Source organism: Neofelis nebulosa, chromosome 6 (assembly GCF_028018385.1).
Source record: "Neofelis nebulosa isolate mNeoNeb1 chromosome 6, mNeoNeb1.pri, whole genome shotgun sequence".
In the NCBI taxonomy this organism is placed as follows: Eukaryota; Metazoa; Chordata; class Mammalia; order Carnivora; family Felidae; genus Neofelis; species Neofelis nebulosa.
Window position 1 is genome coordinate 17,099,796 of NC_080787.1, and position 22,464 is coordinate 17,122,259.

General features: G+C 47.5%; 1 protein-coding gene across 9 annotated transcripts in view; it reads right to left on the minus strand.

The window, feature by feature from the left end:
* Positions 1-22,464, minus strand: part of JARID2 (jumonji and AT-rich interaction domain containing 2) — a 275,578-nt gene that overhangs the window by 51,613 nt on the left and 201,501 nt on the right. For all 9 annotated transcript variants that reach the window (XM_058732936.1, XM_058732937.1, XM_058732934.1 and 6 more), the window contains one exon: positions 7,858-8,034. In XM_058732936.1, coding sequence (XP_058588919.1) covers positions 7,858-8,034 — 177 coding nt within the window. The remainder of the gene's footprint in view (positions 1-7,857; positions 8,035-22,464) is intronic.

Here is a 22,464-nt window from a genome sequence, read left to right on the forward strand (position 1 = left end):
AGTCCATCCCTCCGATGGCCTCGCAGAGAAGCATCATCATCCTGTAAGTTTTAATTATTTGGCTGCCAAGGACATCAAAGCCACGCAGGCAACCGACAAGGGGGGACCTGAGCCGAGCTGTATACCCCAGGCAGGGGCTGGTGGCACTGGTTTTTCTGACACTGCCTACCAGACAGGAGTGGGAAGTCCACTATCACAGTGCAAACTGCCCCTCACTGAACACTGATGCTCACCCTCTCACCCCTACACGGAATCCCATACGGGGCCAGAGGCATTTCGAGAACCTCGACTCTTGGCTGCAACCTGCCACCTCGGGTGATGGGTCCAAGACCTCAGGTTTTCCATTACTCCTCCCACCCGGACACCTTCATGGAACCAAGAGATAACATAGGTGCACACGTCCTAAAAACTCTGGGATTCCTGGAGCGCTGGGTGGCTCAGTCAGCTAAGTGTCTGACTCTTGATCTCTGCCCGGGTCAGGGTCTCATGGTTTGTGGGATCCAGCCCCATGTCAGGAGCCTGCTCGAGGAGTTTCTCTCCCTCCTTCTCTCTCTCTCTGACCCTCCCCAGCTGGCACTGTCTGTCTCTCTCAAAAATTAATAAATTTTAAAACTTTTTTTAGTGTTTATTGTGTGTGTGTGTGTGTGTGTGTGTGTGTGTGTGTGTGTGTGTGTGTGTGAGAGAGAGAGAGACAGAGTGCGAGTGGGGGCAGGGAGGGGGCAGAGAGAGAGGGAGGCACAGAATCCGAAGCAGGCTCCGGGCTCCGAGCTGTCAGCATGGAGCCTGACACGGTACTCGAACTCACGAACCAGAGATCTTGACCTGAGCCGAAGGGAGACACTCAACAGACGGAGCTACGCAGGCACACCCAAAAATAATAAACTTTAAAAAATATTTAAAAAAAAAACCAACCCTCTAGTATTCTTATTGTCGTGTGTGGAAAACGGACCTCAACTCATACCCTCACACAAAAAAGCAGGTATGTGAGGCCACCTACCAAAACCAATGAGAGAAATCACCCTCCAACGATGAACATGTCTGCACACGCAGTTAACAGAGAGCCTACGGACCATTTGCTTCCTCCCCACCTTCCAGATGAGAAGCCTGAGACTAAGAAATATTAAGCCACATGCTCAAAGTGAGGCAGCCATCGGGGCACCTGAGTGGCTCAGTCGGTTGAACATCTGACTTCGGCTCAGGTCATGATCTCACGGTTCGTGGGTTCGAGCCCCGCGTCGGGCTCTATGCTGACAGCTTGCAGCTCGGAGCCTGGAGCCTGCTTCGGATTCTGTGTCTCCCTCGCTCTCTGCCCCTGCCCTGCTTGTGCCGTCTCTGTCTCTCAAAAATAAATAGATGTAAAAAGAAAATAAACTAGTTTTAAAGCGAGGCAGCCATCAACTGTGGACGGCAGAAGTGCGAGCCAGGTGGGTCAGAGTCTGAAGCCTGGGCTTCAAGCCCTGTGCTATTCTCTCCTCCGTGCGGGCATCCGTACAAAAGTCAAAGGCTCACTTAACTCACCTGGCATACGCCAGAGGGACTCGAGAGTGGGAACTGCAGCTAGTTCACGGGCAGCTCTTCCCGGAGGAATGCGCCCCACAGAGCACTGCAGACGGTCTGAAGACCTACCTGGCACCTGTATTTCCACGGCCACCAAGCCATCTCCAGGTGTCAACAATCTGTCCAATGTGACCTTTCCGTTTCATTCTGACGACACCTCGATTAAAACCTCAGGATCACGTAGAGGCTAGTGCAGTGGTCTCTCAGAGGGTCTTTTCTCTTTTTTTGCCTCTGAGCTGCGCACAACCCATCTTTCAAAATACAAACGTGATCACGGAACACGCTTGCCAAGGAAAGTCCTTTGCGTCAGGAAGGAAGGGAAAGAGGCAGGAAGAGAAAGGACACCATGACCTCTCCATTAGAAGACTTCCTGACGCTGAAACTCAGGTTATCCTTGTCATGTGACCTTACAAAATATTTCATACGCAGATGCCCGAAAAGCAGAAACAAATTCACAAACCCTTTCAAACATACACGAGAACCTACGGAAACATCACTTTTAATGGAGTCCAAACACACACTTGAGGACTTTGGTTGCTTGTACTCAACAGCCCCTTCCTATGGAAGATGTTTGAACCTGGGTGTGAGGGAGGCTTGTCAGTCATAGAATGGGTGGCATGGGACAACAGGGGGACACACTAGAAGTGACAACGAGAGAAACACAAAGTGACAGGGAGGAGGATATACATGAACCAGATATTAAGCCTGTGTGATTGGGAAACGTGGATAGAGCCTGAAGGTCTTAGGCTGTTTCTGATGGGATTCTCCAGGGAGTTTCCCAGATCATCAGCTCCTTAGGGAAAGGTCCCTGTCCCTCGTTCATCTGGGTCATCTTCCAAAGCACTAAAATTAGCACGTTTCTCGCGTGCACATAAATTACACTTATTTTATGTAGGACAGAAAAATTAACTCCAAAAAATTCCCTAAGTGTTTAATATGGCAAGATCCTGCCCTCAAGAAGGCTATGATTGTGTTTCAGTACTTTTCCCAGTGAAATGATGGCCAGACCTCCCTTCCAAATCCTCCACAAATACATTTTCAGGAATAAGCAAACACAGAATCTTTCTCCAACACTCACAGGCGTTAACATTTGCCAAAAACTCACAAACTAATTTTGCAGGAGATACTACAGGGGAGTTGATTTGGTACTTCTAATTGATTTGTTGGGTCTTCTGAACACCTCATAGTAGAATAACGTTACTGACAACAATGTTTGTTTAGAATGTAAAAAGACTTCTGAGTGCCTGGGTGGCTCAGTCAGTCAAGCATCTGACTTCAGCTCAGCTAATGATCTCGCGGTGAGTTCGAGCCCCGCGTCGGGCTCTGTGCTGACAGCTCAGAGACTAAAGCCTGCCTCAGATTCGGTCTCCCCTTCTCTCTCTGCCCCTCCCTACCCCCCCTCTCAAAAATAAACATTAAAAAAAAAAAAAAAAAAAAAAAAAAGAACTTAAAAGGACATGAAAGATCTCCATGCCCATGGCAACAACATTACAAACTCAGACAATACAAATTCATAATTTTCTTGGGGCCTACTAGAGAACAGATGAGCTGAATTCCAGAGGTTAAATGCCCACGGTGGAAGGGTGGCTGGTGTAGGAATGAGCACACCCCACAGACTGAACAAGGTCAGGGCTTCAGACGACAAAATGGCACCACAGGAGGGACTGGTATCTGGCGGGCTCCCAAACACAAGGCCAGATCACCTGGGCCTGCAGCTCTCTCCCTATCACCCCACCTCCAAGTTCAGGTGGGTACTTAGCCCCATGGGTTCTAGAACTCTACTGAAGCAAACCTTTGGAACTGCAACCAATCCTTTCCCAGCTCAAAAGCAGACATAATCAGGGGTGCCTGGGCGGCTCAGTAGGTTAAGCATCTGACTCTTGGTTTCAGCTCGGGTCACGATCTCACAGGTTTTGAACTCGAGCCCCATGCTGGACTCCACGCTGACAGCGCAAAACCTGCTTGGGATTCTCTCTCCCTCCCCACGCATGTTCTCCTCTCTCAAAAACAAATTTTTTTTTAATTTTTTTTTTTTTAACGTTTATTTATTTTTTGAGACAGAGAGAGAGAGACAGAGCGTGAACGGGGGAGGAGCAGAGAGAGAGGGAGACACGGAATCGGAAGCAGGCTCCAGGCTCTGAGCCATCAGCCCAGAGCCCGACGCGGGGCTCGAACTCACGGACCGCGAGATTGTGACCTGAGCTGAAGTCGGACGCTTAACCGACTGAGCCACCCAGGCGCCCCTCTCGAAAACAAATTTCTAAGAAAGGGACATACTCTAAAAAGACAGAGGGCTGGAGGCTGGGGGTTGATGAACTCAATCTAACTAAAGGTAGAAGCCAACCACTTCAGGAGAAATCAGAGAGGTAGCCCTTCATCTTAACTGCCCCAAAACAAAACAGAAAAAAAAAACACACAGAACAAAGACACTTCACTCCTTGGAAGTATATACAGTGTACATTAGAGCACCCTATACACGCAATGCCTGAAATCCAACTTTCAGAAGAGAGATGTACGAACACCCACTGTGACGGGAACGGTCATGAGAAGGAGACCCACAGGAACCAGCATCAGTAGAATTAGCACAGACAGGAAATAAAGGGGCTTGCACCTTTGGTTTCTAAAGCCTCATCAAAGAAAGCACAGAAAGTGCTGGCAAGTACGGGCAGAGTCAGAGCTCCAGCGCAGCCCCGCTGGTCTGGGCACTCTCCTTGTTCCCGCTTTCTCCTAGGCTTTCTCTCCAGTGAAGCCAGCAGAGTCAAGGAGGAAGACAAAGTGTGCAAGAGCACACGGGCAGAAAAGACAGTAAGAGGGTCGTGGGGGTTCCCAGCTCAGGCACCCCACACTGCACCCAACGACACACTGTCCCCAACACCCCTACCCGGGAAGAGACAGAAAATTCATCGCTATACGAAAAGAACGCGAGAGTGTTTCAACAAGCAAATCCCCAAAGGGAACACTGAAAACCCTTTTAGTTGCCACGAAATCAATTTCAATCACATGGTAACTACTTCGACTGGTAAAATCTGACATAAAAAAAAAAAAAAAAAAAAAAAATTCGGCCCACGTACGCGCATGTGCGAATAATGCAGACACACGTATCTACAGGCAGATTTTCCTTGACTCCTGATCACAGTGATCATGGTCAACGCAAAAACGGTTGCCCTCTTCCCGCAGGTAAGTCGGCCGATTCCCTCAGCCGGCCCCGTTCGTGAAACTTTGTGACGTGCCACCGCATACCCACTGCCCCTTCCTGTCACCACTCTGCAGCTCCTGTGAAAAAAGAATTCAAGGGAGTATAGGCTCCCCGCACGTGGAAGGTGGTAACTTGGACACTGTAAGGTGAGTCAACGAGAAGACTGGTGAACCAGAAAGTTCACACAAACTGAAAAGCAGGAGTTGGAGGCTCAATCTGTGTGGATTCACTCAACAGATCCATGTGATTTGACTGCAACAGCATGATTTAGGAGAAATACATACTTCACCATTAAGATATGTATCTGGTCCCCACTCATGATTCCTGATTCACGGCTCCCCAAACCCCAGCATTTTCTAAGCGGTGAGTGATACAGAGGTCTGTTAAGAGAGGGGACCTTTGGGAAGTACCCAAGGACAGTGGCCAGGTGCCAGGAGAATGAACCACGTGAGCAGTGGACTGGAACCTTCAGTCCGACCCCCCCACCCCACCCCCGACCTTGAGGAAGGTGAGAGGAGCTAGAGGTTCAATCAGCCAATGGCCAATGACCTGGTCGATCAGCACTACATAAGGATGCCTCCATAAAAACCCAAAAGGACAAAATTCTAAGAGCTTCTGGGCTGGAAGACCTAAGGAGATGCAAAGTGACTGGCGTGGAGACAGTGTGGGAGTTCCGTGCCCTTTCCCCATACCTCACCCTACATCCCTCTCCATCTGGCTGGGGATTTGTATCCTTTATCAAACTGGTGAAGGTTAAGTGTCTCCCTGAGCTCTGTGAACCACTCTAACAAATTAGTCACACCTGAGTGGGATTTCATTGGAACCTCCAATGTGTAGCTGGTGCCCAAGGAATAGCGGGCTTGTGGGTGGCATATGAGGTGGGTGATAAGGGGACAGCCTTCCAGGACTGAGCCCTTAACCTGTGGAGTCTCATGCAATCTCTAGATAGGTGGTGTCGGAATGGAGTTAAATTCTCAGAACCCTACTGGGGACCGAAATCTGCTAGGTGTTTGGGGAGCGAGGGAAGTACTTACCTGCCATGTTGGAACTGGGTCCAGAAACCCTGAAAGACTGATGAATTCACGCACCCAGCACAGTGAGACAATGAAAAATAGTACCAAGGAATAATTCTGACACTATCCTGAGGAAATATATTTATCATATGGACACAGAGACCAACTGATAGGAGTCTAATTTCATGTTTTGTTCGTTTTTATTTACTCCTGACTCCTACTGAACCCAAAGTAAAACTAGAAAATACCTTCCCAAGAATTCAAATGAAAAGCAAATCTCCACAAGTCTCCTTTCCTGCTTCATCCTACCTCAGAAAGCTCAGCCCCCTTCTGAACGCCTCGGCCGGCAGCTCTGGGACGATAAATTTCCAGTCCGTCCTCTGGATTTTTGTCTTTTACCATCGATGCACATTCGGCAGATAATAAAGTCCTTAACTGCCCCCAAACCACCTCCCTTCCTAACTCCTGTTCTATTACCTCCAGCCTTGGTTCTCCAGACAGTAGTGAAAAGCTGCTCACCTTTGCTTCAAAAGGCCCTTGCGCACACGTGAACCATCGTATGTTCCCAAGTCCAGCCCCTCAATGGTTATTTCCGGGCTGGGCTCCTTGGATCTCTTTAGTCTTATTTCCACATCAAAAATCCTCCACGGTTTCCCACTCTCCACATTCCAACCATTCCTTCTGCCCAGCGGGGCATGTTATCGACTCCATTTGGTCATTCCCAGTCACCCTGAAGAACACCACCCCCCATACTCGGGTGGGACAGTCACCCCACAACCCGGCGACGCACCCCAGTTCATGATCGTGCATGTCAAGTTCATCTCTATACCTACACCTGTATTCCAACTCCTATACGTAGCTCTCTTCCAACTATCAAGACTTCTGACGATCACAGCTGCAGGTGGAAACCTTGTTCTTGGAAGGTTAACATTCAGTCGCCATTTTGTATTCTGCACTGAGGTTATGAACCCCATTTCCCCGACTAAACTGTGAAGTTCTTAAAAAGCAGGTCACAGCCTTTGCTATATCTGCATGCCTCCTGCACTCAGTCCCCAGCAAGGGGCAGGACAAGCACTCGTTATACTGACAAGGGAAAAATGCTCCCCAACGGTGAAAGCCAGACACATTCCCATTATGTCTAGGCCTGTGCCTGACCCAAGCCTCTATATCCCCCTGGGTCCAGAGAAACAAGTGGTAGCTCAAGGCAGTCATGGAGGGGGAAAAGGGAGACCTCTTCCTTTGCCTCAATCACTTACGGATAGCACTGGTCTTCTGCCACTCCCGGGTCGGGGCTGCAAGCCTACCATCCAGCCCCTCCTCCTCCCAGTGAGAGCCCCATGGCCAACTCTCAGTCCCTTGTTACCTCTGGCCAGGTGGCTGGCCACAATTACAACCTTCGGAGCGGGTTTCCCCTTCCTCGCTCCCTTCCCTCCATGTAATCCTCACACCGGAGGCCGGTTTCATCTACTCCCGGCACAATTCCAATCAGGTCACTTCCTTGTTGGAAAACCACTGAACACGTTCCACAGCCCCCTCACCTAAGTAGCTTCCTCACTGACATCCACTCGTGTCCTCCTGCCACCCACGGGAGCACGAGGAGAAAAAAAAAAACTCAGTCGGGTACACAATATACGTGCGTTTACTGGATCTCACGTGCTCAGTAACAATTCTCTTTCTACATGACCTCCTCCTGCTAAAAAAAAAAAAAAAAAAAAATCACAGTTTAAGTTGATCATGGGAAGATTTTTCAGGAGTGCTTCCTAACCATCCCTGTTTAGACGTGACCTTGTCCTCTTCCGATCGCTATCACCTGCAGCTCTTACGAGATTCAACGTCGCCTCTACACTGCGAGAAACACCCATCGCCACGTCTCATTCTGTTCACCTGGAACACACCAAGACGTACGGTCACGTACTCCTCTCTCTGCAAGAGCTTGGCACCCAGAGAAGCGTCCAGGACTAGCCTGATCACCAAGCGGCTACGCAACCTTCACCCGGGTCTTTCACGTCCACAGACGACCCGTCCCAGCTCTCGAAGTCGGAGCTGTGGCTTTTACCTTGCCGCTACCCCCGGAACCAAGAGCCCACCTACCATGTCCATTGTGAACGTGCTTGTGGGTTTTTCCTTTCCTGGGGGTTGACTGGCATGAAGATGAAGCATTGTTGGTGGCTGTTTTGACGTCTTCCGTCTCATCGTCTTCCTCCTCGACGTCCTCCTCGTCCTGAGAGCTTCCGAAATAAACCATGCTGTTGGGCAGCGCAGGAGAGCCTGGTGGGTTTAAGGGAAGAGGGCTCGTGAACACAGGCCCGGGTCCTCGCCCCTTCCAGAAGGGGCACTACACATGGAGACATTTATTAAGGCACGAACCGGAATCCTCAGGCCCGAGCAGAGAACACAAAGCTGTTCGTCTCCACCGCCACTTCTGTTTTTCAAACATCCCCCAGGAAATAAAACTCCATCTGTGTCCTTTCAACGGATTTCAAGCAAAATCGCCCCAGTAGGGAGATGGTGCCATTCACCCAACACAACAAATCAAAAGAATTTCTAGCTCATATGAATAGTTTTGAGGGGGTGGGGGTGGGGGAAGTAAAATTAAAAACACCTATTCACGATGTCAAGGAAGAGACAAAGGCTATTCTGGGTTATGCACTTAACTTACTCAACTTAATGTGAATTTAAACAAATGAATTTCGAAGTGAAAGACAAACCAAGTGGCAGTAACAGAGAATACAACACTTCCTACATACAGTAATGGTCTTGAATTCACATGAGGGGAGTCACAGACATGGATCCCCCAAAAATCGCAATGTATTTGGAAGCTACTTTGATATTACGATCAGGTTAATAGCATGTAAAATTATTAAAATAAATTCCTGCACAAGACTAATTAACAGTGCTGGATTAAAAAAAAACAAAACAAAAACCTAAGAGAAAACCCCACATCCCTCACACTCCTTTTACACCTTAACCTCCTCATGCCCCCAGATGTTTTCATTTCTGCATTTAAGATAAAGCAGGAACACCAGAAAAGAAGGTTGCTAATATGAAGCAGCACGATATGGTTCTTTATCAAACAATGACCATTTAAAGAGGACACAACTCACTGGTATATTGTTTAGGACCAGAGGCTACTTAAAAATCCAAAGAAATTCTCCCAAATTATTTCTAGCAACAACTATAACCTTTAGTATTTATTTTTCAGAGAGAGAGAGAGAGAGAGAGAGAACGAGAACCATGAGCAGGGGAGGGACAGAGAGAGAGGGAGACAGAGGATCTGAAGCAGACTTCGTGCTGACTGATGAGGGGGCGTGGGGCAAGCTGAGGGGGCAAAATACAGGCTGGTGCCTGCATCCACCCCCACCCCCACCAGTGGAATATGTGTAATATTCCTCGGACACCCCCAGCTACCCGAAAACAAAGGAAAGGGGTCTCAGTGCTTGCCACGGTATGCAGGGAAGTAAGGCAAATGGAAAATTATCCCTTGCTGCCTATGGCCCACTGACAAGTCTTTGAAACCGGCAGAGTGACCTCCCTCTAGGAGCTCAGCTGCCTCGATGAGGACACTTTGCTGGCGGCAAAAGAGAACCTTAGCTTAACATTATCCCAACCTCAAGGATCCTGTAAGTCTACTTCCTTTATCACAACTGCCTTAAGATATATGCTGGCGATTATACCCCAAGCTTATGCCCCCCTCCTCCCCCAATATGCATCTGAAGGGTCTCGTGACTGAGATTTTATTAAACGGTAATGAATGGTGTTTCCCTAGTAACAGCTAGCCCCTCAAGGTCCTGGAAACCTTGCTTCCAAAATTCCTTGGAGACTTACTCTATCCCTGACCCCCTCCCAGCCTGAGGGTATATGATGAGTTACCTGTCACAACCCCACGCAGCTCTTCCTGCCCACGGGTCCTGTCCCTGCGCTTTAATAAAGTCACCTTTTTGTACCAAAGGCATCTTCAAGAATTCTTTCCTGGCAGTCAGCTCCAGACCATCCCACTGTCACCCCAAAACTGCATCAACAGCACAGAGCCCGATGCTGGGCTCGAACTCACAAACCACAAGACCATGACCTGAGCAGAAGTCAGAAGCTTAACCAGCTAAGCCACCCTGGTGCCCAACAATTTTAATCTTCTTAACCATTAAGTATTTTAGGAAAGAGTTACTACCAAGCAGCCGAAGACCTATGAAGTGTGAAATTCATTTCTTCTCTTGCCCACTTTCCTGTGAATGAGCTAATGCTCCGGGATAGCAACAAAGACACAGGTAACCGATCTGCTCTCCTTCCCAGTGGAGGTCTCTAGAACCATCCCTGTCCGGCTTCTGGGCCACACGATCCAACAAGGACACAGAAGTGAATGAGCAGCATCAGGGAACAGAGGTCGCCACCCCAATACCCGCCCTGCAGAAATGCAAAGAGCACACAGACAGCTCTCCAAGCCACCTTCCGTCTGCTGCAGTCATGACCTTTTGTGCATGTTAAAAACCCCAAAATTACGTGGGTCACAGCACTAGGTAGAAATGAAACTCCACAGGGATGTACCTGGCAGAAGAGACTTGGCTACAGGCTAACAAAAGTGATTAACCTGTTTTTCCCCCCCCTCCCTTTCGATCATCTCCAATTAGAAGCAGGTTTTTGATAGAAGGAAGGTTCTTATAAACAGAAAAGTAAAGTAAGGAAAAGAAAAGGAAAAACTATCTGGCCATACTTCCCCTGGAACAATATATATCTATACTTGTTCTAAAGTGGTTTTATAATCAGGAGACTGACTAGGAAAAGGGGACAGCACTCTCCCGCTTCCAACTCGGGAGGTCTGCAGTCAGGCTGTGCACAGGGTAGGCGAGGTACAGTCAAACAACCAGTGCTGGTGGATCCTTGTTCCCAAGTCTAACTGCTCAGGTATACTTTAGAAAACGCTGGACTAACTGTATTTCAGCACTCATGAGACAGAGATGGATGGATTTTCCCATGGGCTCTAACTCATCCTGGCACATATGTGACGTATGGGTGGATCATCTCTTCAAATTCCTTCCGGATTAAAAGACCCAGGTCTGATTTCTTCTAACGAAGAGCCTCCCTGGGCTCCATCTTGGGACACGCGGACCAGCACAGAGAACAGGCGTGTGTGGAGAGCACACGGCAACCCGAGGACGCAGCGGCCAGCCAGGGGGGCAGCAGGGGAAGGGATGTGCTGGGGGCAGGGGGTGGCAGCTGCCCCTCCAGCCTTCCCCAGTCTCCTCTCAGCAGGAAAGGCAGGAACTCTGCAACCAAGGCTAATGGGAGGTCATCTTTAAAAACAAAAACAAAAAAAGGGAGGGATTAAGACTGAGAAAAATGGTCTATATTTCAAATAGAATCAGCTGAAATCCAGGTGCAACATATGAAAAGGAATTAACTTCCACTTTAACAGAATCTGTAGAGGATTTTTTAAGTTTATTTATTTTGGGTGTGTTTTATTATTAGTTTATTGAGGGGAGGGAAGGAGAGGAGAATCCCAAGCAGGCTCCACAATGTCAGTGCAGAGTCCGACTCAGGGCTCCAACTCGTGAACCGTGAGGTTGTGACTGGAGCTGAAATCAAGACTCAGACACTTAACTGACTGAGCCACCCAGGCGGCCCTCTGGTATGGGTTTTTAAAAGCTCCTGCCTTGGATAAGCATCACGAATGCACTATTCCATTCCTTATACTCATGATTTTGAGAGAATGGGGTGAACCTTATGTTCCAAAGAACCAAAGTGGAGAGAATGGCTAAAAAGCATCCAAGTTCCGTCAATATTCCCAGAAGAAAAGCTCACAGGGTAACAGCTTCCACAAAAGCAGCAAACAACCAATCTTTTGCGTGCATCTGTTCTAAGAGCTTCTCAGCAAACAAACACACTGTCGTAACCTCCTAGATACTCTAGAAGAGAGTCAGAGGCTAACACAGGGACGTGTGAGATGTGAAGAACCGGGATGGGCCGTCTCTGAGGGACACTCTCAGACGGAAACTCGGATGGCCACCAAGTCCTGAGGGAGGCGGCTCCACTGTCAGCTGCGGAATGAGCCGATCCGCCCTACGTTCTGGGGCACAGGGAGAAACGCAGATCTCCCTCACACTGAGAGGGGACTGTGGTTCTGGTCAGATGACTGACCCACTGGTCTGGACCCAAAGATAAAGAAAGCATCCTCAAAGAGGCAAGGTGGGGATGTCCTCGCCTTGCACCAACTCTCGCCACTCACTGCAAACAACCCGTCTCCCCCTGGGTATGGCCCTGCTGTCGTTTAGCCTGCGTTCACAAAGCCACTGCCAGCCCACAACAACCTGTCTACCAGAAGCCACCTCGTGAACCGTGAGCTTCCACCCCAGAAGGAACAGACCTCCAGAATTTTCCTGGGTACCCTCATCACCTTCCACTTCACGAAGTCTGCAGTCAAACCGAAGCGAGCGCAGGACGCTGCATCCAACAGAATATGACACTCTGTCGCCATGTGGCTACGTACATCCTCGAAGTCCCTGCTGGCATGTCCATCTGGAAAGCTAGCATTCTGATCAGGAGAAACCAGAACCCCGGGCAAAAAGAAAAAGGAGCTTTGATTCTCACAGAGACAAAACCGGTTATTAAAAAAAAAAAAAAAAAAAAAAAAAAAAAGGCATCCTATTATTTTATGCTCAAGTGAAAATAATCAAGGCGAGAGAGAAACACGGCTATATGCAAATACCTGGAGAACAGCTAAAATCCATAAAAGGAAATACCAAGCGTGTCAGGAACCACAACTAGTTAAAAGGCATTCACATAGAGCACATTTCTTCTTAGCCTAGATTCAAGCTCGATTATCTAATTTACCAATCAGTTTAGAGAAAGAGGAATCTCTTAAGACACAGGAAAAGATGAAAGAAAGGGAATTTTAAAACCCTAAAAGCACACAGCGGTCTGGGTTATTTATCACTAGTGGAAATTACCCCACATTCCTCAGTATAAACATGGGTGAACGGGTGTTTTACGTAATCATATTGATCCAGTGTCCACAGAAAGTGAAGGCAGTATTCGAAAATAGAAGAGTACGTATGTTTTTCGTCAAAATAGTTTTCATCAAAAATAGCATGCAGCTTATAGATCCTGGTACATTAGAAATAAGCTTCGCCTCGAGGCACCTGGGTGGCTCAGTGGATTAAGCGTCCGACTTTTCTGGCTCAGGTCATGACCCTGCAGTTCGTGGGTTCAAGCCCCAGTGGGGAGCTCTGTGCTGACAGCTCAGAGCCTGGAGCCTGCTTTGGATTTTCTCTCTCTCTCTCTCTCTCTCTCTCTCTCTCTCTCTCTCTCACGTGTGCGCACACACACACAATAAACATTAAAACCAATTTTTTTTTAAAAAACAAAACCTTTAGGGGCGCCTGGGTGGCTCAGTCAGTTGAGCGTCCGGCGTCGGCTCAGGTCATGATCTCGCGGTTTGTGGGTTCGGGCCCTGCGTCGGGCTCTGTGCTGACAGCTCAGAGCCTGGAGCCTGCTTCGGATTCTGTGTCTCCCTCTCTCTCTGTCCCTAACCCACTCACATTCTGTCTCTGTCTCTCTCAAAAATAAATAAACATTAAAAAAAAAATTAAAAAAAAAAAACCTTTAGAAATAAGATTCATCTCTAGACAATTTATGAGAGAAAATTCTTTACTCCAACTGTCAATGAGGCAGACTCTGGAAAAGCTCCCTGTGGGTCTAGCATTCGGGAAAACAGGCATTACAGGACTGCAAACATCAGGGAGAGAGGGCCCGGTGGTCTCACAACACCAAAGAACTTTGCCAAAGAGATCTTCCCTTTCCACAGCAAGGCTCACCTGCTGCAAAACACCAGCAAAGACAGGAAATACAAGGGGTCTCACAGAAAGGGCTCAGCAGCCCTCAGTCTGAGCTCTGCCCTGGTGCTCCCAGGGTGGTCTCCCCAAGACAAGGGACAAGCGCCATTCACGACCTTAACGCCATTCACGACATTAACGCGCCATTCACGACATTAACGCCATTAACGCCATTCACCACAAGGCAGAGAGGCTGACTTCCCACACAGAACTACATCCTGCCTCCCCTACAAACTGTAGTTCTAAAGGGGTCATCAATGAAAGGTGAATGTTTCAAAAGACTTAAGGAATGTGTTTGGGGGAGGGGGGTGTATTTGGGGAGGAGTAAAGAAGGAAGAGTTCTTTTCTACCCCATAGATGATAAAAGTGTATTGAGGGGATACAGTTTTCTACTAGAATTACAGGCAGCTTTTCTCTTCTGATTATTCAAGTGCATTAGCAAATGTGGGAAAAAATCTGAACTTGGATCAGATAAGTGGATTCGGGAGTACAGAATGCATGTGCACTTTGCCAAAGCCGTATTTCATTACTTTTTCAGAATTAGCTGGCAATGTCTCCACAATATTTACTGAAGTGAAAACCAAATGTTTTCATCTGGACAAAAATCAAACTGTGGTATGTTACAACCACAACAGAAATCATTTTAATCCAAAAGCTTGCTTTCTCTAATTTGGGCTGTGGTTTCTATAAAATTGGATTCTTCTCCATGAATCATAATCATGTACACATAACAAGCCCTCCTTCCCATTATCTTCCCTCCCCCGACCAGTTATCTTAACAAGCTAAACATAGCTCAGTTCTATTTTGGAAAGACCCTAAAGGGATTCCCTGCACACTGTTAGCTGGGGAGTCCAATTCCGTAGCTTGACCTAATAAACCCGCCTGGCCCACCGAGTTGGCATTTCCACGATTGATCTTTAGGCTACACACACAGAATATGAAAAGCAGCCGGCCCCTACTGTCGTTATGCAATTTTAAAACAAAACTTCAGAGTAAACTGGTAGGCACCGCGGGGGGGTGGGGGTAGAGGGGTAATTATTTACTGATTTCCTGAGTGAGAAGAAAAGCTCTGATCGTCGACATGGGAGAGCCACAGAAAAAGGCAGTTGTGACTGCCTTGGTTCATTCATCCGTGTACGTCCAAGGCACTATTCTGGCCACTAGCACGCCAAACAGAGCAGAGGTCTGCCCTCATCCCCCCACAGGTAAACACGAAGGATGTGGAACAGCTAGAAAACAGCGAATGGCAATGTTGCTTGGTCCCTTCCAGGTCAGCCTTTATAATTCACCAGCGAAGAACTTATCAGAGTTCCCAAACCTCATCCACTGTCATGTGCCTGAAGATGACTCACCATATACAACTACTCCGTGTGATATTTAAAATATATATTTTTTTAATGTTCATTTGAGAGAGCACAAGCAGGGGAGGGGCACAGAGAGAGAGAGAGAAGACAGGGGGAGGGAGAGAGGGAGAATCGGAAGCAGGCTCTGCACTGATGGGATGCAGGGCTTGAACTCACAAACCTCAAGACCACCACCTAAGCTGAAGTTGGACTCTAAATCCACCCAGGCACTCTGCGTGATTTTCTTTTTATTTATTTATTATTTTTTTTATTTAAAAAAAAATTTTTTTTTCAACGTTTTTTATTTATTTTTGGGACAGAGAGAGACAGAGCATGAACGGGGGAGGGGCAGAGAGAGAGGGAGACACAGAATCGGAAACGGGCTCCAGGCTCCGAGCCATCGGCCCAGAGCCCGACGCGGGGCTCGAACTCACGGACCGCGAGATCGTGACCTGGCTGAAGTCGGACGCTCAACCGACTGCGCCACCCAGGCGCCCCCGTGATTTTCTTTTTAAAGAGATCCACGTGGGGCGCCTGGGTGGCTCAGTCAGTTGAGCGTCCGGCTTCAGCTCAGGTCACGATCTCGCGGTATGTGAGTTCGAGCCCCGCGTCGGGCTCTGTGCTGACAGCTAGGGGTCTGGAGCCTGCTCGGATTCTGTGTCTCCCTCTCTCTCTGACCCTCCCCCACTCATGCTCTGTCTCTCTGTGTCTCAGAAATAAATAAACATTAAAAAAAAAATGTAAAGAGATCCACGTGTCTTAAATGATTTATCTCTATCAGATCAGTATAAAATTAACATCACTGGTCCTAAAGGAAAGGTAATTAAAATTATGGTAAAATTTTAAAACGTTCAGCTTCAGTCATTCCTGGCACTACCAGGGATACATTCAGCAGAGCACGGGCCAAATTCAAAGGGAACCCCTAATTCCTAAAGGGGTTTGGAGCTGCCTACATCTGATGCCCGTCCTAGGACTGCTCTTCCTTGTGACCTGTGCAAATCCAATTCACTGGCAAAGACCCTACACGGAATCCAAAAATCTAGGATGAAGCGTCAGCTCGGCGGTCACGCGCTCATTGGTTGTGAGACTCAGTTTCCTTGTCTGTACGGGGAGGAGGAGGAGGTCTTCAGCTGGAACAAGCGTGATAACCCCAAAGGGAACGAGGTAACATACGCCAATGCACTGTAAGCAGCTCCCACCCAAGTGGATGCTAGGTTAATGTGTGGCTTCGGGGACAAAAACTCAGAACTGTAAAGATCAGACGGTCCTGTAACTTTACGTAGGTAAGAGCAAAAGCAGTTTCTTTCCTACCTGCTTTCCTAAATGGGGGGAGCACCAGGTGGATAACAAGCTATGGGGGTGCAGATGTGCAAAGTGGACTCAACAAGTCAGAGGATTTCTGGAACTGGGAGTTCAGGGAGAATGTTGAGTGAGAGCTCGAAACCTTCAGCCATGTGAAAGTCTTCTAAGAACAGGGAAGAAGCGCCGACCTCCTCACTGCCTGGCTGGTCTGGTCTTTCCCAGGACACTCCTCCTCTGTTATAGCCCGTGGGCACCTGGGAAATTCCCCAAAGTTAAGGCACCTGTCCCACCTGCCAGAGTCCTAACAGGACGGACTCCTAGCAGTGAGAACCACTTTCGCTCCCAACAACTGTCAACTCCTGCCGACCTGCCCATAGTAGCAACAGGAGAAGCCAACTTTTAATTAACAGCTGGAATCCTCCCCCTTACAGCCTTTCCCAGGTTTGTTATTTATACACGCGGCTTAAAACACACACAAATACACATCCCATCAAATGCAATTAGGTCTCTCTAGCTCTACCTCAAATGAACACACAAATCACACCATATGGCAGCTATGATAGGCTCGATGGTACATAACTTCTACTCATCAAGTTTGGAAGTGCAAACAAGTCAGAAAAGTAGCTTTATCAAGGTCACACAGCCACTATTCCAACCGCAAAGTCTCTCTCTCCATCATGCAAAGCATCCACAAATCTAACACTGAACACTGAAGGGTCACCTTGCCTGGGGGACATGCACACTGTGAAAATTAATAAAGGGAAACCTCATTAGAGTTGGGACGCTAGAAAGGGGAAAGGTACCATGATGTAAATTACAGAAAAAAGCGTCAATTACAGGCCCGGACAGAATGGCAACAGGAGAAAGTCATCAATTACAGGCCCCCCAACAGGGAAGGATGTCCATCCCGTCTCCTGGAAGAAATCCATACCCCCTGCAACTCAGCCCTGAGAAACGATCACCACACTGCACACATGCTTTTCTCCAGTGGACTTTTCTTTTGAAATAACCCCTTCCCCAACTTCCTCCTCCGTAAAGCCTTCTTCTTCTTTGATGGGTTTGCCTATGGTTTGCTTGTACGTCGGAACTCCAATTCCCTGCTATTCCCAAAGAAGCCCATTTTTGCTGGTACGGGAACAGAGTTTTATTTTTAAGGTGAATAGTACTGAGGACTTCAGTGGTATCAGAACAACGACACCTTGGCAGCCAGCAAGGTGCTCAGCAAACAAAATAGGGCTGTCCTTACTTTTACCCCCATCTACCTTCTCTAAATGGATTTCGGAAAGGACAGGAAATACTAAGGGGATCTCTAGAAATTACAGAGAAGGCCAGAACTGACTGTGAGGAACGCTACTGAATCCGTGCCAACAGCCACTGGCTGGGAAAACGTGAAGCATGCTTTATCTCCAGGGAGGGCAAAGCCTGGTCAGAGGCCAGCTGGCCTGGAGCTCGGCCAGTCCTCTGAACAAAATGTCTTGGAATCTTAACAACTGATCAAGGTCACAGGGCAATTAAAAGGGATCCATCCTTTCCCTCCCTCCCACCGCCCCCCCCCAATCCTCCACGCTTAAGAATTCCAGGGTTTCATATTTCTTCCTAACTAGCCTGATAAACTATCCTGGCAAATAAATTGCTTGCTCAGCAGAATTCAGCCATGTAACACGGACTCTTCTGGAAAACCAAGCATAGGAGGCTGGTTTGATTTGCAGAAAAGAGAGGGTAGCCACTGAAACCCTCAAGGCAAGGAGAATACCGTTTCGGATCCCATTTTTCTCTCAAAAACTACGATGCAACACGTCTCTGAAGGAACCTTCAAGAAAAGGTGTGCACCACTGTGACACAGTGTGGCTTCCTCCCCCAAAGATCGCATACGGTGTAAAGCATTCCCATTCTGCTCCCAAATCACTATTAGCACTGAAGTGTTCCTTGCAGCTGGAGGATAACTTAATTGCTTTCTAGCGGGTTAAGCCCCTTTCATCCTGTGACCTCTAAGCCGCCCCAGGCTTTTGCATGTGCCCTACTTAACATCTCGTCCCCAGTAGCCAAAGCCAGTACCCCATCAACTTACGAGCTCCTGGTCAGTAAGGCCCGGAATGGGCTACCTGCAGTCTTGTCTACTCTGCTGGTCTTTCAGAATGTCCCTTCCTAAATCTCAACTCCTGCCTTCTTCTCTTCAGGAAATTAAATCTCCCGGGATGGCCACCATGGGCATCAGCTGGGCCTGTTTAACACCCACTAGCTGTAGTTTCTGAGTCCACAACAACTCTGTGCTACAGACACAATCTACCCATGCTACAAATGAAGAAACGGGCTTAGAGCAGATTAAGTCACCTGCCAGAGATCTCAAATTCGCCAGGGCTGTGCCTGGATGCCTCAATAACCTCCCCACCGGAAGGTGGGGGGTGGGGAGGCTTTCCGCGGCCTCAAGCCTTCTTCTACTGAGCCACCAGGATCATCTTCCTAAAGGGCCCAGGTAAAGTCAATCATCTCGTCAGCTTCTCGGCTTGTCTAACGCGAGGCCAGCTGACCTTGACACGTCCCACTTTCTTGCTTTAACTTGGGGCCTCCCAAGCACCAAACCCCTGTATCGATCCACGCCTTGGCAGAAGCTGGCCCCCTCTCCCTTCCACAAAACCTGCGCAAGTGTTACTTCCTTAGAGCAGCCATCCCGGGCAGCCTTAGGCAGGGTGCCATTTGGGGTACAAGGTCTTCTTATTGTATGTGTCTATGCTTTCCTGTCTCTAACCTCTGTTTTCTAGGTGTCTAGCATATAAAAAGAGTTCGACAGAGGCTTGCTGAATTAATTAGCAATTGAATGACAGCTGATCACTGAAGATGCTCTAAGATTCTGGAAACAAAAGGCAGGCAGGTCCACAAACAGAAAGCACCGCTTCACAATGGCTGACAGTGTGGTTCCTCACCCAGGAATTCCCCCCTGAAAAAAAGCTCTCTCCACCCGGCAGGCCTGTGACGCTCCGCTGGGACACCACCCACGGTCAGGAGAACCGTGTAGGTGTGTGTGTATATGTTCCAGGAATCCCCTTTGGGAACCCCCCTTGTTTGCAGTGCCCCATAAAAAGAAAAATGTAAATAAGGGAATCATTTAACCTGCCATGGCTCTCCGGTGTTAAGCTTTTTAATCTGTTAATAATCATAGTCAGAACAAAGAGAAGACGACCCAACTCATCAAGAATAACGAGACCGCTGACAGGAAATAACAGCGATCGTACCTCAGCACACGACACATACCCCCATCCCCCCTTCCCCCGGTTTACCAGTGAAAGATACTAATTATGCCTCCGGCAGGAGACGTGTGGACCCCCTTCAAAGCAGCTATTTAAAGATAAATACACTGCAGGCAAACACTTCAGGCCCCACTGCACTGTTCATTCCCTGTTTTTCCTTTTGAAATTTTAGGTCATGATCTTAAATAGGAAAGGACAGAGCCTTGCTGAACTTAGCTGAAAGGTCTCTGATTTTTGTAAATCGCTAAAGCATTTTTAACCCTGAATAACTGGCAAGGATGTTTACACACAGACACTAATCCTAGTAGTATTAAGGGGGGGGGGGGTGTGGAATCCCTATCCTAAGGTTTTTGTTGAAAATACCTGATGGAGGTGTGGGGAGAAGGCAGGATCTCAGGCTCACTGGACATCCTGAATAAATAACCAACAATGAGGCTTACAGACCTCCATTCGCGGGGCACCTGGGTGGCTCAGTCGGTTAAGCTTCAGCTCATGATCTTGCAGTTCATGGGTTCGAGCCTGGCGTCCGGCACCGTGAGCCTGCTTCTGATTCTGCGTCTGCCTCTCTCTCTGCCCCTCCCTGGCTCAAGATTTATTCTCTTCCAGCTTCTAAATTAGCACCGATATGATCACAGGTAATAATAGGGGACTAGAGAAAAGGAGGACCTGTAATCCTCGGCAACAAACATCACTTCCAGGTCTTTGATTGGACTCCTTCGTTAGTTCTGCAGCCAGACATTCTTCCGTATGAATAATGAGCTTAAGGCTGATTTTTACCCCTACCAGTGCCCTCCGTCACCCACAGGCTGATGAGGTAAATGGGGACGCTCTACAAGGACCTGGACTATGGGGCTCCGTCTCTGTGGTTTGGAATCCGCACCCAAGAAGAGGGAATTAGAATGCAGGTATTCGAATGTGCATCACATCCCTGAATGCCGACTCCTGAACAGAACGTGAGCCCAGGCAAAGCTTCACCGCAGATATGCATCAGCAGCATCTGATACCAGAAAGTCAGAAATACGTCTAAATGGACACAAGGCATCTGATAAATGAGGAGGCGCCCACAAAATAGAACCGGTATTTACGGGATAGGTTTAGGCAGGAAAACCAGACGGCGCCAATAACAATCAAACGCATTTCCTTTGGGGGAGAGGTTGGGTTCGCAGAGGTGGGGACGCACAGATCATATATGCACACGGAAGGCTCAGTCATATTTTCATCAGAGACGTGGTGACCAGGGGTTGTCTCTGGGAGACCAGAAGGGAGGGTATTTTGGATTTACTCTTTTACCTTCCCCATCTTTTCTGCTGATATTCCCTAGAGAAACATCGATTACTTTCATGACCAAAGAAAGTTCACCATCATATTTTTCTTCATTTCAAATATTAAGAAAATTACTGAAGTACCACCACAGCAGAGATCATCTATTTGACCCCTGTCTGCTTCAAAATAGGAAGTTTAATAGGTAATTAATTGCTCGAGCTAATTAATGATACACCCCACTTCCAGGACTATGAAGGTACCATATAGGAATCACCTATTATTTGGGGATTTTGGAGCCAATTCAGGTAAAAGCACATCTGACTTCACAAAAACAGGATTTTTTTTTTTTTTTAATATAAAGCTAAAGAAGACTCAGCCTTTTAATACCTCATGTCGAAAAACTGTTAAGACAAAGAGAAGACGGCAATACTATGTGTCAAACTCTTACTGCTTATCAGCTAAAAACAAATAAGAAAACCTATTTGATTGCCTGGCTCAAAAACACAGGAATAAATTTCCAAGGTTTCAGAGCATTTTTCCCCAAATTGTTTTAAATAACTCCTAGATTTCATTTATCGAAACCTTTTGTTCCATCTGAGAACGCAAAGTAAATTGTGGCTATAAAGAGACATGGTTCTCTTTTATCTAGAGCCTTGAAACGTCAAAGCTGGGTAATGGGTAAGTTTTCCCCAGATGCAATTTACTTAAGCAATTACAGCAGGCCTCTCCAAGCAAGCAAGGTCCTTCTCCAAATCTCCCAAACCACAGAAGGTATTTTTGTAAGTAATGCACATATAGGTATGCATGGCACAGATTCCTCTCTCAAAATGAGTCACACCTACTCCACAGTAAAAACTTGCATAACTAAATTCAATTCTCAACAGAGCCATTTTCAGACATCGTAATGGAACAAGACCAGTGGATCCTTCCTTGAGTAAATATGAAGCCATGGCAGGGCGCCCATGTGGCTCTGTCGGTTGAGTGTCCAACTTCAGCTCAGATCATGATCTCCTAGTTTCTGAGTTCAAGCCCCCCATCCCTGCTTGGGATTCTTCCTCTCTTTCTCTCATAATAAACAAAATTGTTTATTTTGTTTGTGTTTGACACCTGGCTGGCTCAGTCAGAACATGCAACTCAGTCTTGGGCTTGTGAGCCTGATGTTGTAGAGGGTAGACTGTACTTAAAAAAAAAAAAAAAAAAAAGTTTTAATCTTTGAATAAAGACTCAAATATTTTTTTTGAAAAGTAATAGATAAGGACACTGTGAATGAAATTAGAAATGAGGCATCGGGGTGGCTCAGTCAGTTGAGCGTCTGACAGGTTAGCTCAGGTCATGATCTCATGTTTCGGGAGTTCAAGCCCCGCATCGGGCTCTGTGCTCACACCTCAGAGGCTGGAGCCTGCTTCGGGTTCTGTGTCTCCCCCTCTCACTCTGCCTCTCTCTCAAAACTAAATAAACATTAAAAAAAAAAAAAAAAAAATTTTTTTTTTTTTTTTTTTTTTTTTTTTTAAAAAAGAAATGAGCCCACAGGTGAAACAAACGAAACAGTGTTTGAGGAGAAATGGAATATGGACCTCCAGAGAACCTCCCAACAAAACAAAAATTACAAGGGCGGAAGAGATCACTTCACTGCAGAGAAGCCTGACAAACCCACCTTTATCGAGTGATTACTGTGAAAGGATAGACCTTCCGGAATTGTGTACCACTCGACAGGATGCAAGG